This window comes from Apodemus sylvaticus, chromosome 2, assembly GCF_947179515.1.
Source record: "Apodemus sylvaticus chromosome 2, mApoSyl1.1, whole genome shotgun sequence".
Lineage (NCBI taxonomy): Eukaryota > Metazoa > Chordata > Mammalia > Rodentia > Muridae > Apodemus > Apodemus sylvaticus.
In genome coordinates this window covers 109,330,352-109,346,659 of record NC_067473.1, presented here as the reverse complement: position 1 = coordinate 109,346,659, position 16,308 = coordinate 109,330,352, and the positions used below count along the sequence as shown (strand labels likewise).

The window sequence follows — 16,308 nt, the reverse complement described above, 5'->3', positions numbered from 1 at the left end:
CCCAGGGGCCTTTCTCTCTCTGCCTCCCCATTGCTAGGATTTTGAATGCCGACTACCTGTCCATGAAACATTATGCAAGTGTTGGTGATCCATACTCACTTCATTATGTTTCCATAACAAGCAGTTTAGCAAGTGATCACCCCCTGATGCCAAGGCCATTCCACCCTACACTGGCTTCCCCCCATCCTGATGGGCTCCCATTGATCATGGTTGTTCGGGAAGGCACACCTGCAGTGGACAAGAAACCGAAACCGCCAACGAAAGAAGATGACATTTGAGATTCCTCTGTTGTTAATTCTGTTTACTTCTATACTCCATTTTTTGATTGGGTTGTTTGGTTTTTTGGTGATTAACTTCTTGAGTTCTTATATATTTTGGATATTAGCCCTCTATCAGATGTGGAGCTTTACCAATCAGGATGGTTAATATCTAAACTCAAGTGACTGCACATGCTGGCAAGTATGTGGAGCAAAAGGAACACTGCTTCATTGCTGATGGGATTGTAAACTGGTACAACCACATTGGAAATCTATCTGGAGATTCCTCAGAAAATTGGAAATTGATCTACCTGAAGATCCAGCTTTAGCACTCTTAGGTATATACCCAAAAGATGCTTCACTGTGCCACAGGAAATTCCTGAGTGGCCCACTCTCCCACCTTATCGCCGTACCCCACAGCCTGTACCCCAACCCTCAGCCCAACACCACCCCCTCCTGCTCCTGCTCCAGGTCCCGAGCCCAGGAAAAGGGAGGGTCCTTCTGCAGGAACAAGAAGCCGATGAGGCGCCTCCCCTGAAGGACCAGCCAACTCCACAGTGGCCCTTCCCCTTAGAGCTGTCGGGCCGCCCCCAGGACCAGATGAACAGAATGCCCTACAGCTCTTGCAGTATACTGGCCTTTCTCCTCCTCTGACCTCTACAATTTGAAAACTAACCACCCTCCTTTTTCAGATAATCCAGCAGGACTCACAGGGCTAATAGAGTCCCTGATGTACTCACACCAGCCCACTTGGGACGATTGTCAGCAGCTCTTGCAGACCCTGTTTACTACTGAAGAGAGGGAGAGGATAGTCCTGGAGGGCCGAAAGAACGTTCGAGACAACGCTGGGCACCTTGTCCAGACCCCAGATGGGATAGACTAAGGATTTCCCCTGATGCGCCCTCAGTGGGATTATAACACGGCACAAGGTAGGGAATGGCTGTCCAATTACCGCTGGGCTCTAGTGGTGGGTCTCAGAGGCACCGCATGATGGCCCACGAATTTGGCTAAGGTAAGAGAGGTCATGCAGGGACTGACTGAACCCCCTTCAATTTTCCTGGAAAGGCTCATGGAGGCATACAGAAGGTATACCCCTTTTGATCCTACATCTGAGAGGCAGCGAGTCTCTGTAATCATGGCCTTTATTGGGCAGTTAGCCCCTGATATTAGAAGGAAATTATAACGGATTGAGGGATTGCAAGACTATACAACAAAGGATGTAGTTAGAGAGGCTGAGAGAGTGTATCACAAAAGGGAGACAGAGGAAGAGAAGCAAGAGCGAGAAAAAAGAGAGAGAAAAGAGGATGAAGCTAGGAGGGAAAAGAGGCAAGAGAAAACTTTGACTAGAATACTGGCCACAGAGGCAGGTACAGGTAGGGATAGGAGAGACAGGAGCAGACAGTTAAGGAACCTGGGAGGTGGAATACGGCAGGAACCAAGGAGACCCAGAAGAGACCACCCTCCATTGGGAAAGGATCAATGTGTTCACTGCAGAGAAAAAGGACATTGGGCCCAAGAGTGCCCCAAGAAAAGGCAGGAAACAAAGATATTATCCCTCAGGAATGATGAAGACTAGGGGGGACGGGGCTCAGCCCCCCTCCCCAAGCCTAGGGTAACCTTACAAGTGGAGGGGACTCCCATAAATTTCTTGATTGATACAGGTGCGGAATATTCAGTACTAAAGACTCCTCTGGGAAAGATTAGGAATAAAAGAACACTAGTAGTCGGAGCTACAGTACAAAAATCTTACCTGTGGACCACTTCTCAGACAGTGGACTTGGAAAAGAGTGTGGTAACTCACTCGTTTCTAGTCATTCCTGAATGCCCCATACCCCTACTGAGACGAGATTTACTCACGAAATTAAAGGCACAAATAACCTTCACCTCCTCTGGGCCGCAATTGTCCTGGGGAACGACCCCTCCCCAAGCATTGGAACTATCTTTGCAATTGGGAGAAGAGTATCAGATTTATCAAAAGAAGTTAAAGGCTGCCACCCCTGAGAGGCTAAAGGACTGGCTTGATTGGTTTCCCCTGGCTTGGGCTGAAACAGGAGGGATGGGAATGGCAAGACAAGCCCCTCCAGTAGGGGTAGAGCTCAAGTCTGGGGCCACCCCCATTAGGATTCGTCAGTACCCTATGGGGAAGGAAGCTCGGGAGGGGATACGTCCTCACATCGATCGTCTAATCCATGAAGGGATCCTGGTCCCCTGTAAATCTGCTTGGAATACCCCCCTTCTTCCAGTAAAGAAGTCAGGGACGGGTGATTATCACCCTGTGCAAGACCTTAGAGAAGTTAACAAAAGAATATAGGATATACACCCCACCGTTCCCAACCCTTATAATCTGCTCATCACACTGCCACCTGAACGAGCCTGGTATACAGTGTTAGACCTTAAAGATGCCTTCTTTTGTCTGACATTGCACCCTAACAGTTAACCCCTGTTCGCCTTCGAATGGCGGGACCCTGAGAGTGGCCAAACAGGGCAGCTCACATGGACCAGGTTGCCTCAAGGGTTCAAAAATTCTCCAACCTTGTTTGATGAGGCCTTGCATTGGGACTTGGCTCCTTTTCAGGCCCGCAATCCACATGAGACCCTTCTGCAATATGTAGATGACCTTCTCCTTGCAACCGAGACACACAAGGAATGCAAGCGTGGGACACAGAATCTCCTGGCTGAGTTAGGTGAGTTGGGGAATCGGGCTTCAGCTAAAAAGGCACAGCTGTGCCAGACGGAGGTGACCTATTTGGGAAACACCCTGAAGAATGGACAGCGATGGCTTACAGAAGCGAGAAAGCAGACAGTGACACAGATCCCAACCCCAAACACCCCTCGCCAGGTAAATGAATTTCTGGGAATGGCGGGGTTCTGCAGGCTCTGGATCCCAGGGTTTGCTACCCTGGCGGCCCCCTTATACTCATTGACCAAAAAAGGAGAATTTGTGTGGACTGAGGAATACCAATTGGCTTTCGAAACCCTAAAAAAGGCACTGCTACAGGCCCCCGCCCTAGCACTACCAGACCTGAAAAAGCCTTTTACCCTGTATATCGATGAGAAAAATGGAGTAGCAAGAGGGGTCCTTACTCAGACATTGGGACCATGGAAGTGCCCTGTAGCTTACCTGTCAAAGAAAATGGACCCAGTAGCCAGCGGATGGCCCTCATGTTTACAGGCAATTGCAGCTACTGCAGTGCTAGTGAAAGATGCTGATAAATTGACCATGGGCCAGAATGGGACCATAGTGGCCCCACATTCCCTTGAGAGCATCATCCGACAGCCCCCAGATCATTGGATGACTAGTGCCAGGATGACCCACTACCAGAGTTTATTGCTGACTGAGCGAGTGACCTTTGCTCCACCTGCTATTCTCAACCCTGACACCTTACTACCTGAAGCTAACGAAGCCCCCATATACCACTGTGGAGATATATTGGCCGAGGAGGTCAGGACCCGGTCAGACATAACTGACCATCCCTGGCCCCGGGGCTATGACTTGGTTCACTGACGGCAGCAGCTTCGTGGTGGAAGGTAAGCGGAGGGCTGGGGCAGTGGTAGTGGATGGAAAATCTGTTGTATGGGCCAGCAGTTTGCCTGAAGGGACATCAGCTCAGAAGGCAGAGCTCATTGCACTGACCCAAGCCTTGAGGCTTGCAGAGGGAAAAGCTGTCAATATCTACACCGACAGCCGGTATGCCTTTGCAACCGCTCACGTCCATGGGGCAATATACAGGCAGCACGGACTATTAACTTCCACTGAAAAAGAGATTAAAAACAAAGAAGAAATCCTTAGCCTGCTAGAAGCTGTTCATTTGCCCCGTAAGGTGGCAATCATTCACTGTCTAGGACATCAGAAGGGAAATAGGCCAATAGAAAACGGGAATCAAATGGCAGACCAGATGGCAAAAGATGCAGCACAAGGGCCACAAATTTTAACCATTAAAGCCCCATCACAGCCAGCTGAGGAGATTTTAGAAAAGCGGACTCTCACAAGAGAAGAGGGGCTAGAATACCTGACTAATATACATCGCCTCACCCACCTGGGGGAAAAAAAGATGATAAAGCTGGTCGGTAAGTCCCCTTATCATATCCCACAGCTACACAGGATAGTAGAAGACTTAGTAAAGAATTGCCAAGTTTGCGCACTCACTAATGCGGTGCCAAACAGAACCCATGGCGGAAAACGTTTAAGAGGGGATAGACCGGGAACCTATTGGGAAGTTGATTTTACTGAGGTAAAGCCAGCGAAATATAGAAATAAATACCTTCTAGTTTTTATAGACACTTTCTCAGGGTGGGTGGAGGCCTTTCCCACCAAAAGAGAGATGGCTAACATGGTAACCAGGAAGATACTTGAAGAAATTTTTCCTCGTTTTGGAATACCTAAGGTCAGACAATGGACCCGCCTTCATCGCCCAGGTAAGTCAGGGATTGGCCAGACAACTGGGGATAAATTGGAAGTTACATTGTGCCTATAGACCCCAGAGTTCAGGACAGGTAGAAAGAATGAATAGAACTCTAAAAGAGACACTAACTAAATTGTCCTTGGAGACCGGCAGAAATGATTGGGCAGCCTTTCTCCCCTATGCCCTGTTCCAGGTTCGGAATACTCCCGGAGCTTCAGGTTTAACACCTTTTGAATTAATGTTTGGGGTGCCCCCGCCCATTCACATGACCACAGAAGGAAAGGCTTGTTCTGACGAACTCCTCTCCTTCATCCCCCCTTCTCGCCTTCTAGCCTGGTTAAAGGCCCTAGAGATTGTCTGAAAGGAGATCTGGGAGCAGTTGAAGGAGACCTACACAGCAGATGACCTCCAAGTGCCACATCGCTTTGAAGTGGGAGATGCAGTACTGGTGAGATGACATCGAACAGGCAGCCTCGAGCCTCGGTGGAAGGGACCCTACCTAGTACTGCTGACCACGCCAACTGCTGTGAAAGTGGAAGGAATCCCCACCTGGGTCCATGCCTCGCACTTCAAGAAGGCCCCACCCTCCGGACCCAATCAAGAGGAGTGGATCCTGGAGAAGACTAATAATCCTCTTAAGCTGCACCTATGCCGCTTGCACCCCACTGAAGATTGATAATTCCCACACTCCACTATCTTTGGTTTGGCAGATATCAGACATTAGCACAGGGCGAACTATAGGTAGGACTCAGACTGTTGCACCTCCAGGCACTTGGTGGCCGGATCTCGGATTCTGTTTGCACTCCATGAATCCCGTAACCAAGAGTATTCCCCCTAACATTGTTCGGAGCAAGGGGTTTTATGCCTGCCCTGGGACCACTGATTCTGGGGGCTGTGGAGGGCCAGATGAATTCTTTTGCAGGCGTTGGAGTTGCGTAACTTCAAATGATGGAGATTGGAAATGGTCTACCAACTTAGCCGATCATATAACCTTTTCCTTCACGAATTCAGGTCTGGGGCGACATGTCACTTTTCCCTTATATGCAGACAGACCCTGATCTCCTAAGGACCTGGACTATATTAAAGTCCGGTTCACTGACACAGGGAAATGCACCCCCTTACCTACGTGGCTAAGTGGGCTGTCCTGGGGACTAGTTTACTATAACCACGGGAGTAAACCTGGATCTCTGATATCGATCAGACTCAAAATGGAGAGTCCAAACCCAGTACCTGTGGGGCCTAACAGGATTCTCCCATAACAGGGCCCCCCAGCCAGACCCAAACCCCCGGCCCCTGTGACGGCCCCATCTATTCAAAAGACAGTGAGACCTCTTAGCACCATCACCTACCACGGGCCTTCAACCATGATCCCCACATACCCATCAACAGGGCAGAGACTGTTTAACCTAGTCAAAGGAGCTTTTCATGCCCTGAACAGCACTGACCCAGATGCAACTGCCGACTGCTGGTTATGCCTGTCGTCAGGACCCCCCTACTATGAAGGTATTGCCTTTGATGGGGATGTCAATGAAACTACTGATCATACTTCCTGCTCATGGGGGACAGGAAAGAAGTTGACCCTGACTGAGGTAACAACATCAGGAGGGAGTACTGGACATTGCCTTGGGAATCCCCCTCCCTCTCACCGACATCTATGTGGCAGAACTCACTCTATAAGTAAGGCAAAAACTGGGTCCTACCTTGTACCTTCACTGGCCCGCTGGTGGGCCTGTAATACAGGACTCACCCCTTGTGTGTCAACTAGTGTTTTTAACCCCGCTCATGATTTTTGTGTTATGATTCAACTTTTACCTCGAATGTATTATCATCCTGCTTCCTTTTAAGATGAATATGTCAGCGGGAGGATGAAGAGAGAGTCCCTTTCTGTAACTCTAGCAATGATCGAGGCCGGTATTGCAGCAGGAGTAGGGACAGGTGTGACAGCCCTTGTAGAAGGAAGACAAGGGGCTCATTCCTTTCAGTCTCTTAAACAAACTGTAACTGAGGATCTAGAAATGCTTCAAAAGTCCGTTGATGCATTGGAGAAATCCTTAAGATCCTTATCTGAGGTAGTATTAAAAAATAGAAGAGGTTTAGACTTATTATTCTTAAAGGAAGGAGGATTATGTGCAGCCCTAAAGAAAGAATGTTGTTTCTATGCAGACCACACCTGAGTAGTTAGAGACTCTATGCAGAAACTCCGAGAGAGGCTAGAAAAAAGAAAGCAAGAGCGGGTAGAACAACAGGGATGGTTCGAATCCTGGTATTCCAAATCCCCGTGGATGACCACCCTGCTCTCCACCCTTGCGGGACCTATTCTCATTGTATTCCTGATCTTGGTCTTCGGCCTGTGTCTGGTAAATAAGGGCATAGCCTTTGTTAAAAATAGAATAAATGCTGTTCAACTTTTACAACGGCAGCCCAGTAAAATAGGAGAATATGCTTACAACTATCTCAAAAGGGATTCATCACCTCATCCCCAGCCCCTCTCTTAAAATTTTAAGATTAAAATTATGGACAAAGAGAAGAAGGGAATGAAAGAGTTTTTACTTAAATAAAAGAGCTTTCCTCTTGGCCCAGAAAAAAAGGCAGGCCAGGGCAAGCCCAGACAAGCCCTAGAATGCTAGGCCCACCCTCAAGGCCATTAAGACATTCCAGGAACTAACAGGTCATAAAGATAAGGAAGCTACCTCTGCTGAGTCAGGGACCATCTGGACTCCTTCTCCTCCCACCCCTCTGCTGACAATAGATAAGTTTCCTGCTCTTCCCCATTGCTGACAGGCCAACCTGCATGTACTACCCACTGATGTAATTGTATGGATTACCCAATCTTGTAAAAGCACGCGAAACCCCGTCTCCTTTCCTATAAAAACCCCCAGTTTCTGGGCTTCAGGGTCGGCTCCTCTGTCTTTTGCATAAGACACGTATCGACCTGGAGCTCCGCCATGTGTTTGCATCAAGTCGGTCTCTCGTGCTTCCTTGGGTGTGCGTTGATCCAAGACTCGAGTGGGGTCTCCCATTCGGGGGTCCTACAATATAAGCCATCTTCCCTCCCCGTTCCTCAGTCAACCCGCTCCTGCTTCTCTCTCCTGGTATTCCCCTACACTTCTGCATCAAGACTTTCCAGTACCAGGGGCCTCTCCTCTCTTTGCTATCCAGAAAGGCCATTCACTGCTGCCTATGCATCTGGAGCTGTGGTTAACACCATGTATACTATCTGCTTGATGTTTTTGTCCCTGGGAACTCTGGGAGTACTGGGTGGCTCATATTGTTGTTCCTCCTATGGCACTTCAAACACCTTCAGCTCCTTGGGTCCTTTCTCTAGCTCCCCAATTGGGGAACCTGTGCTCAGTTCAATGTCTGGCTGAGAATGTCCCCCTCTGTACTTCCTATGCACGAGCAGAGTCTTCCAGGTGACAGCTATATCCTGTTCCAGTCAGCAAGTACTTGTGGGCATTGATAATAGTGTCTGGGTTTTGTTCCTGGGTTTTGGGATGGATCACTAGGTGTGGTAGTCTCTGGATGGTCTTTTCCTCAGACTCTACTCACACTTTGTCTCTGTATCTCCTGTAGGTATTTTGTCCCCCCCCTTTTTTATTCGATGTATTCTTTATTTACATTTCAAATGATTTCCCCTTTTCTGGGTCCCCATTCCCTGCAAGTCCCATAAGCCCTCTTCCCTCCCACTGTTCCTTCATCTACTCCTTCCCACTTCCCTGTTCTGGAATTCCCCTATACTGTTGCACTGAGTCTTTCCAGAGCCAGGGACCACTCCTCCATTCTTTTTGGACATCATTTAATGTGTGGATTATTTCTTGGGTATTCCAAATTTCTATGTTAATATCCACTTATCAGTGAGTGCATACCATGATTGATCTTTTGAGACTGGGTTACCTCACTTAGTATTATGTTCTCCAGCTCCATCCATTTGTCTACGAATTTCATGAATTCATTGTTTCTAATGGCAGAATAGTACTCCATTGTGTAAATATACCACATTTTTTGTATCCATTACTCCATTTAGGGACACCTGGGTTCTTTCCTACTTCTGGCTACTACCAATAGGGCTGCCATGAACATAGTGGAGCATGTGTCCTTATTGCATGCTGGAGAATTCTCTGGGTATATGCCCAGGAGTAGTATAACAGGGTCCTCCGGAAGTGTCATGCCCTGTTTTCTGAGGAACCTCCAGACTGATTTCCACAGTGGTTGCACCATCTTACAATCCCACCAGCAGTGGAGGAGTGTTCCTCTTTCTCCACATCCTTGCCAGCACCTGCTGTCTCCTGAGTTTTTGACCTTAGCCATTCTGACTGGTGTGAGATAAAATCTCAGGGTTGTTTTGATTTGCATTTCCCTAATGATTAATGCTGCTGAACATTTTTTAAGGTGTTTCTCAGCTCTCTGAAGTTCTTCATGTGAGAATTCTTTGTTTAGCTCGGTACCCCACTTTTTAATGGGGTTATTTGGTTCTCTGGGTTCTACCTTCTTGAGTTCTTTGTATATATTAGATATTAGCCCTCTGTCAGATTTAGGGTTGGTGAAGATCCTTTCCCAATCTGTTGGTTGACGTTTTGTCCTTTTGACAGTGTCCTTTGCCTTATAGAAACTTTGTAGTTTTATGAGGTCCCATTTGTCAATTCTTGATCTTAGAGCATAAGCTATTGGTGTTCTATTCAGGAAATTTTCCTTTGTGCCCATGTTCTCAAGGGCCTTCACCAGTTTCTTTTCTATTAGCTTTAGTGTGTCAGGTTTCATGTGGAGGTCCTTGATCCATTTGGAGTTGAGCTTAGTACAAGGAGATAAGAATGGATCGATTCGCATTCTTCTGCATGCTGACCTCCAATTGAACCAGCACCATTTGTTGAAAAGACTATCTTTTTTCCACTGGATGCTTTCAGATCCTTTGTCAAAGATCAAGTGACCAAAGGTGTGTGGGTTCATTTCTGGGTCTTCAATCCTATTCCATTGATCTGCTTGCCTGACATTGTACAAATACCATGCAGTTTTTCACACTATTGCTCTGTAGTAAAGATTGAGGTCTGAGATACTGAATCCCCCTAAAGTTCTTTTACTGTTGAAAATAGTTTTAGCTATCCTGGGTTTTTTGTTATTCCAGATGAATCTGACCATTGCTCTTTCTAGCTCTATGAAGAACTGGGTTGGGATTTTGATGGAGATTGCATTGAATCTGTAGATTGCATTTGACAAGATGGACATTTTAACTATATTAATCCTGCCAATCTATGAGCATGGAAGATTTTTCCATTTTCTGAGATCTTCTTCGAGTTCCTTCTTCAGAGATCTGAAGTTCTTGTCATATAGGTCTTTCACTTGTTTGGTTAGAGTCACCCCAAGATACTTTATGCTGTTTGTGGCTATTGTGAAGGGCGTCATTTCCCTAATTTCTTTCTCAGTCTGCTTATCCTTTGAGTATATAAAGGCTACTGATTTGCTTGCATTGATTTTGTAGCCAGGCACTTTGCTGAAGTTGTTTATCACCTGTAGGAGTTCTCTAGTAGAGTTTTTTGGGTCACTTAATTATACTATCATATCATCTGCAAATAGTGATAGTTTGACTTCTTCCTTTCCAATTTGTATCCATTTCCCTCCTTATGTTGTCTAATTGGTCTACCTAGTACTTCAAGAACTATATTGAAAAGATATGGAGAGAGGGGGCAGCCTTGTCTAATCCCTGATTTTAGTGGGATTGCTTCAAGTTTCTCTCCATTTAGTTTGATGTTGGCTACCGGTTTGCTGTATATTGCTTTTACTATGTTTAGATATGATCCTTGAATTCCTGTCCTTTCCAAGATTTTTGGCATGAAAGGATGGCGAATTTTGTCAAATGCTTTTTCAGCATCTAATGAAATGATCATGTGGTTTTTCTTCTTTGAGTTTGTTTATGTAGTGGATTGCACTGATGGATTTTCTTATATTGAAACATCCCTGCATCCCTGGGATGAAGCCTACTTGATCATGGTGGATGATTGTTTTGATGTGTTCTTGGATTTGGTGGGCAAGAATTTTATCGAGTATTTTTGCATCTATATTCACAAGGGAAATTGGCCTGAAATTCTCTTTCTTAGTTGGATCTTTGCGTGGTTTGGGTATCAGCATAATTGTGGCATCGTAGAAGGAGTTGGGTAGTGTTCCTTCTCTTTCTATTTTGTGGAATAGTTTGAAAAGTATTGGTGTTAAGTCTTCTTTGAAGGTCTGATAGAATTCTGCACTGAAACCATATTTTCTGTGCTTTTTTAGTCGGAAGGCTATCTATGAACCCTTCTATTTTTTTAGGGGTTTTGGGTCTATTTAGATGATCTATTTGATCCTGGTTTAATTTTGGTATTTGGTATCTGTCTAAGAAATTGTCCATTTCCTCCAGATTCTCTAGTTGTGTTGAGTATAGTATTTTGTAGTAGGATCTGATGATTTTTTGAATTTCCTCAGTTTCTGTTGTATTATCTCCCTTTTCATTTCTATGTTTGTTAATTTGGATACTTTCTCAGTGCCCTTTGGTTAGTCTGGCTAAGGGTTTATCTATCTTGATGATTTTCTCAAAGAACCAGCTCCTGGTTTTGTTGATTCTTAGTATGGTTCTCTTGGTTTCTACTTGATTGATTTCAGCCCTGAGTTTGATGATTTCCTGTCTTCTTCTCCTCCTGGGTGAATTAGCTTCTTTTTGTTCCAGGGCTTTCAGGTTTTCCTTTAATCTTCTAGTGTATGCTCTCTTGAATTTCTTTTTGGAGGCACTCAAAGCTATGAGTTTTCCTCTTAGCACTGCTTTCATTGTATCCCATAGATTTGTGTATGTTGTGCCTTCATTTTTTGTTAAATTCTAAAAAATCTTTAATTTCTTTTTTTATTTCTTCCTTGACCAAGGTATCATTGAGTAGAGTATTGTTCAGTTTCCATTTGTATGTGGACTTTCTGTTGTTTTTATTGTTATTAAATACCACTTTTATTCCATAGTGATCTGATAGGAGGCATGGGATTATTTCAATCTTCTTATATTTGTTGACACCTATCTTGTGACCAACTATATGTTAGATTTTGGAGAAGCTACCGTGAGGTGCTGAGAAAAAGGTATATTCTTTTGCTTTGGGATGAAAAGCTCTCTCTCTATATATATATGTTAAATCCAATTGGTCCAAAGCTTCAGTTAGTTTCACTGTTTCCCTGTTTAGTTTCCTGATTAGTCTATTGATGAGAGTGGAGTGTTGAAGTCACCCACAAGTATTGTGTTAGGTGCAATGTATGCTTTGAGCTTTAGTAAAGTTTCTTTTATGAATGAGGGCGCCCTTGTATTTGGAGCATAGATGTTCAGGATTCAGAGTTCTTCTTGTTGGCTTTTTCCTTTGACCAGCGAGAAGTGACCTTCCATGTCTCTTTTGATGACATTTTTTTGAAAGTCAATTTTATCTGATATTAGAATGGCAACACGGGCTTGTTTCCTGAGACCATTTGCCTATAAAATTGTCTTCCAGCCTTTTACTCTTAGGTAGTTTTTGTCTTTGACACTGATGTGTGTCTTTTTATTGGGGAATTGAGTCCATTGATGTTAAGAGATATTAAGAAGTAGTGCTTATTGCTTCCTATCATTTTTGATGTTAAATTTATACTTGTATGGCTATCTTCTTTTGGGTTTGATGAAAGAAGCTTAATATCCTGCTTTTTCCAGGGTATAGTTTCCCTCGTTGTAATGGTGTTTTACCCCTATTATCCTTTGTAGGACTGGGTTTATGGAAAGATATTGTGTAAATTTGGTTTTGTCATGGAATATCTTGGTTTCTCCATCTATAGTGATTGAGAATTTCACTGGGTATAGTAGCCTTGGCTGGCATTTGTGTTCTTTTAGAGTCTGCATGAGCTCTGCCCAGGATCTTCTAGCTTTCATGGTCTCTGGTGAGAAGTCTGGTATAATTCTGATAGGTCTTCCTTTATATGTTACTTGGCCTTTTTCTCTTATTGCCCTAAGTATTCTCTCTTGGTTTAATACTTTTGGGGTTTTGATTATTATGTGATAGGAGGTATTTCTGTTCTGGTCCAGTCTGTTTGGAGTTCTGTAGGCTTCTTGTATATTCATGGGCATCTCTCTCTTTAGGTTAGGGAAGTTTTCTTCCATAATTTTGTTGAAGATAGTTGCTGGCCCTTTAAGTTGTAAATCTTCACTCTCATCAATACCTATAATCCTTAGATTTGGCTTTCTCATTGTGTCCTGGATTTCCAGGATGTTTTGGGTTACAAGCTTTTTGCATTTTGCATTTTCTTTAACTGTTGAGTCCATGGTTTCTATGGTATCTTCGGCATCTGAGATTCTTTCTTCTATCTCTTGTATTCTGTTGTTGATATTTGCATCTATGGTCGCTGATTTCTTCTCAAGGTTTTCTATCTCCAAAGTTTTCTCCTTTTGTGCTTTTTTAGTTATTTTTATTTCTGTTTTTAGATCCTGGAAGTTTTTGCTCAGTTCCATCATTTGCTTGTTTGTGTTTTCCTCTAATTCTTTGAGTGATTTTTATGTTTCCTTTTTCATGACTTCCTCCTGTTGATCAAAGTTCTCCTGCATTTTTTTAAGTGATTTTTGCCTCTCCTCCTTATTGGCTACAAACTTCTGACCCATATTGTCCTGGATTTCTTTAAATGATTTTTGTGTTTCTCTTGTAATGGCTTCTAGCTTTTGATCATTTTTCTCCTGAATTTCTTGAAGAGATTTATTTATATCCTTCATTTGTTCCTCTAACAGCATCCTTACCAGTGCTTTTAAATCCAACTCTTGTTTTTCTGGTGTGTTGGTGTATCCAGGACTTGCTATTCTTGGAGAATTCGGTTCAGATGCTCCATAATGCCTTGGTTTCTGTTAGTAACGTTCCTATGTTTGTCTTTAGCCATCTAGTTCTCACTGGTGTTAGATGGTCTTATTGTCACCGGCTAGTGCTTCAACCTATTGTGGACCTTTAGGGCTATTTCCATGACGCTGGATGACTGGGTTTCCTCTGGCACAGATTATTGATATGCTGACTTCCTCTTTTGTGCCTTTGGAACCCTGCTCAGTCTTGCCTCAAGAAATGTTATACTTGGGTTGTCAAGGTGAACCAGGTGTTCTCAGACTGCTCTATTATGGAGCAAAGATGGTGTGTGTGTGGGTCACTCCCTCTGTTGATTCTCATGTAGGATACAGGCCCTGTGACTGACCAGCTTGCTGATAAACTGCCTATGTTCTCAGGTCCTGAGTGCAGGCAGACCCCTGGAGATTTGCACCCCCAGAGATCTTAAGCTCAGGATAATACAGTTCCTAGTGATGTCTTTCTGCCCTGGCAGAAAGAGTTGCTCCCTCTGCTGTTCTATGTGCAGGACACAGGCACAGTGATGTACCTAGTGATGCTCTTCTGCTCCAGCAGGTAGTGAATATGGTGGCGGGCAGGGATTCTTTCCCTCTGCTGCTGTCCAGGCAGGACACAGGACCCATGCCCAGAGGTCTGGCAGATGAACTGCCTATGTGCTCAATTCCTGAGTGCAGGCAGACCCCTGGTGCTTTGCACCCCCAAAGATCTAAAGCTCAGGTCCTAGTGTACCTAGAGAAGCTCTTCTGCCCCAGCAGGCTGCGAATGTTTTGTTCCCCCTTCTAAGAAGTATCCATATTTTGTTCTCCCTTCTTCTTGGGCATCATTTGATATGTGAATTATGTCTTGGGCATTTCAAGAGAAAGTAGAAGTACTCCTCCACTGCTGGTTGGATTGCAGGCTGGAACAATCACTCTGGAAATCAGTCTGGCTCTTCCTCAGAAAACTAGGCATGATACTACTGGAGGACCCTGTTTGAGCATGCCTGGGCATATACCCAGAGGACTCGCCAGCATGTAATAAGGACACATGCTCCACTATGTTCATAGCAGCCCTATTTATAATACCCAGAAGCTGGAAAGAACCCAGATGTCCCGCAATGGTGGAATGGATACAGAAAATGTGGTATAGAGGCCTGGTAGCTGAAAACAAAACTAACTCTAGAATTTCTTTGGAATAAATAATTTGTACATTTCTGAAGTAGAAATTTCTGGTATCTTTGGAAAGTCAGTTGTGTCATATGTTTTTTTTTTTTTTTTCTGGAAGCTGTCTAGTGAGAGGACATTGTGCTGAAGCAGACCCATGAGAATGCATATGATGTTCTGCTGGGGCAGATGCCAGAAAGGGTGTGTGATATTTGGAAAGAATACAAATGGAACCTCAGAAACAGTGAGAAACTCTTGCTTCAGTGGTCTTCTCTGGTCTTTGCTGGTCTTAGTTGGCCATACAACACTTCACTATTTTTTTTGCATAATTTACCAGAAGTGGCCAGAATCTGCAAGAATACCATGAAAAGTTCTTTGGTGCATTTCTCTCTAAGAATAGCAAAAAACAATAGAAGTAACACAAATCCATTGGTATTTAGCATGGCATTCAAGATGACTTATTACTTTCAAACTCTGGATCTACTCTCCAACCATTTGAATGGTATGATAAAGAGCATCAATCCATAACTCCAAATGTCTATCTAAATCTTCTTGAATACTCAGAACATTAGTAACTTTCTTTGCTAAATGATTAACAAAATTAGCTGTCTTAACTTCTTCTGTCAAGGCAATTGCAGAGGCAGTGGTGCTAGCTATCAATGTAATTAAAGTTGCTATACCAGCAATAATCAAGCCTACTTCTCTCTTGCTTCTACTTAAAGCCTGACTTACTTCCTCCAGTATTTTCAAGCTTCTTTCAGAATACCGAGGTCCTATAATATTCACAGGCAATAAAACAAAAGCTGGTTGATAGACCACCATATCAGACATGCCAGCTTTCAATTCAGGTGAGCCTGGGTGGAGACAACCAGTCTGCTTAAAATACAAGGTCAAAAGTTAGAAGCAAAACAGTATTAACTTGTCTTAGGATGGCCCAAGGTATCTAATTCAGTTGCGAATTAATAATTTTCATACACAAAGCCTGACTTGCCAGTGTGGAGGAAGTGGCTTTGAGAATCAACAGGGAGACTGTTTTTTTTTTTTTTTTTTTTTTTTTTTTCAGGTAAGTGCCAGATGAGCCTGCTGATAAAGTTTATTAGCCATCTTCATAATTGGAATCTCCAATATTGGATTTATTTCTAGACCAGTCCAAGATTGAGTCAGAATAACTGATCACCTTAAAGGAAAGAGAAGAGTCATTATAACTCCTCCTTTAGATAATTTTTCTAAGTCAGTTTTAACAGTCTTCATGTTCTCTGTCACACAAGGTCTAAAAGCTTGAAGTAAGGCAGCTTATCTAATCTGGAACATAGGCAAGTGACCCCATCCAACAGGTCCAGTTATTCAGGATTTCGAAGGGGTGCTACCTGAGGGTCAAAGGGGGGAGAGAAAGAAGGAGGCCAGGCAGGGTTCAATTGTTGAGGCCTCGTTTAATTTTCTGGGGTACACAGGTTTTAATCTCTCAGAGGAAAAGCTTGCCTATAGGCAAGAACAAAGGAGGGATGGGCATTCTTGGCAGTTTCAGCAGGAAGAAATAAGGGTCCTCTGGTGGAGACATCTGATGTTTGCATAGCCTGGAGCATCCTGCAGTTATCTCAGGACTTCCCTTCCACAGGCAGTTCAGGGAGAGGCTCTTCTTTGTTTTACTCAGGACCTTTGCCCT

At 44.1% G+C, this 16,308-nt stretch overlaps 1 protein-coding gene across 1 annotated transcript; it reads left to right on the top strand.

Moving 5' to 3' along the window:
* The first annotated feature begins 1,152 nt into the window (after nucleotides 1-1,152).
* On the top strand, nucleotides 1,153-5,336 carry LOC127678035 (uncharacterized). The gene is given in 4 exon segments (XM_052172871.1): nucleotides 1,153-1,186; nucleotides 1,919-3,735; nucleotides 3,737-4,641; nucleotides 4,643-5,336. Coding segments are annotated over 4 exon segments (3,450 nt in total).
* Nucleotides 5,337-16,308: the final 10,972 nt, after the last annotated feature.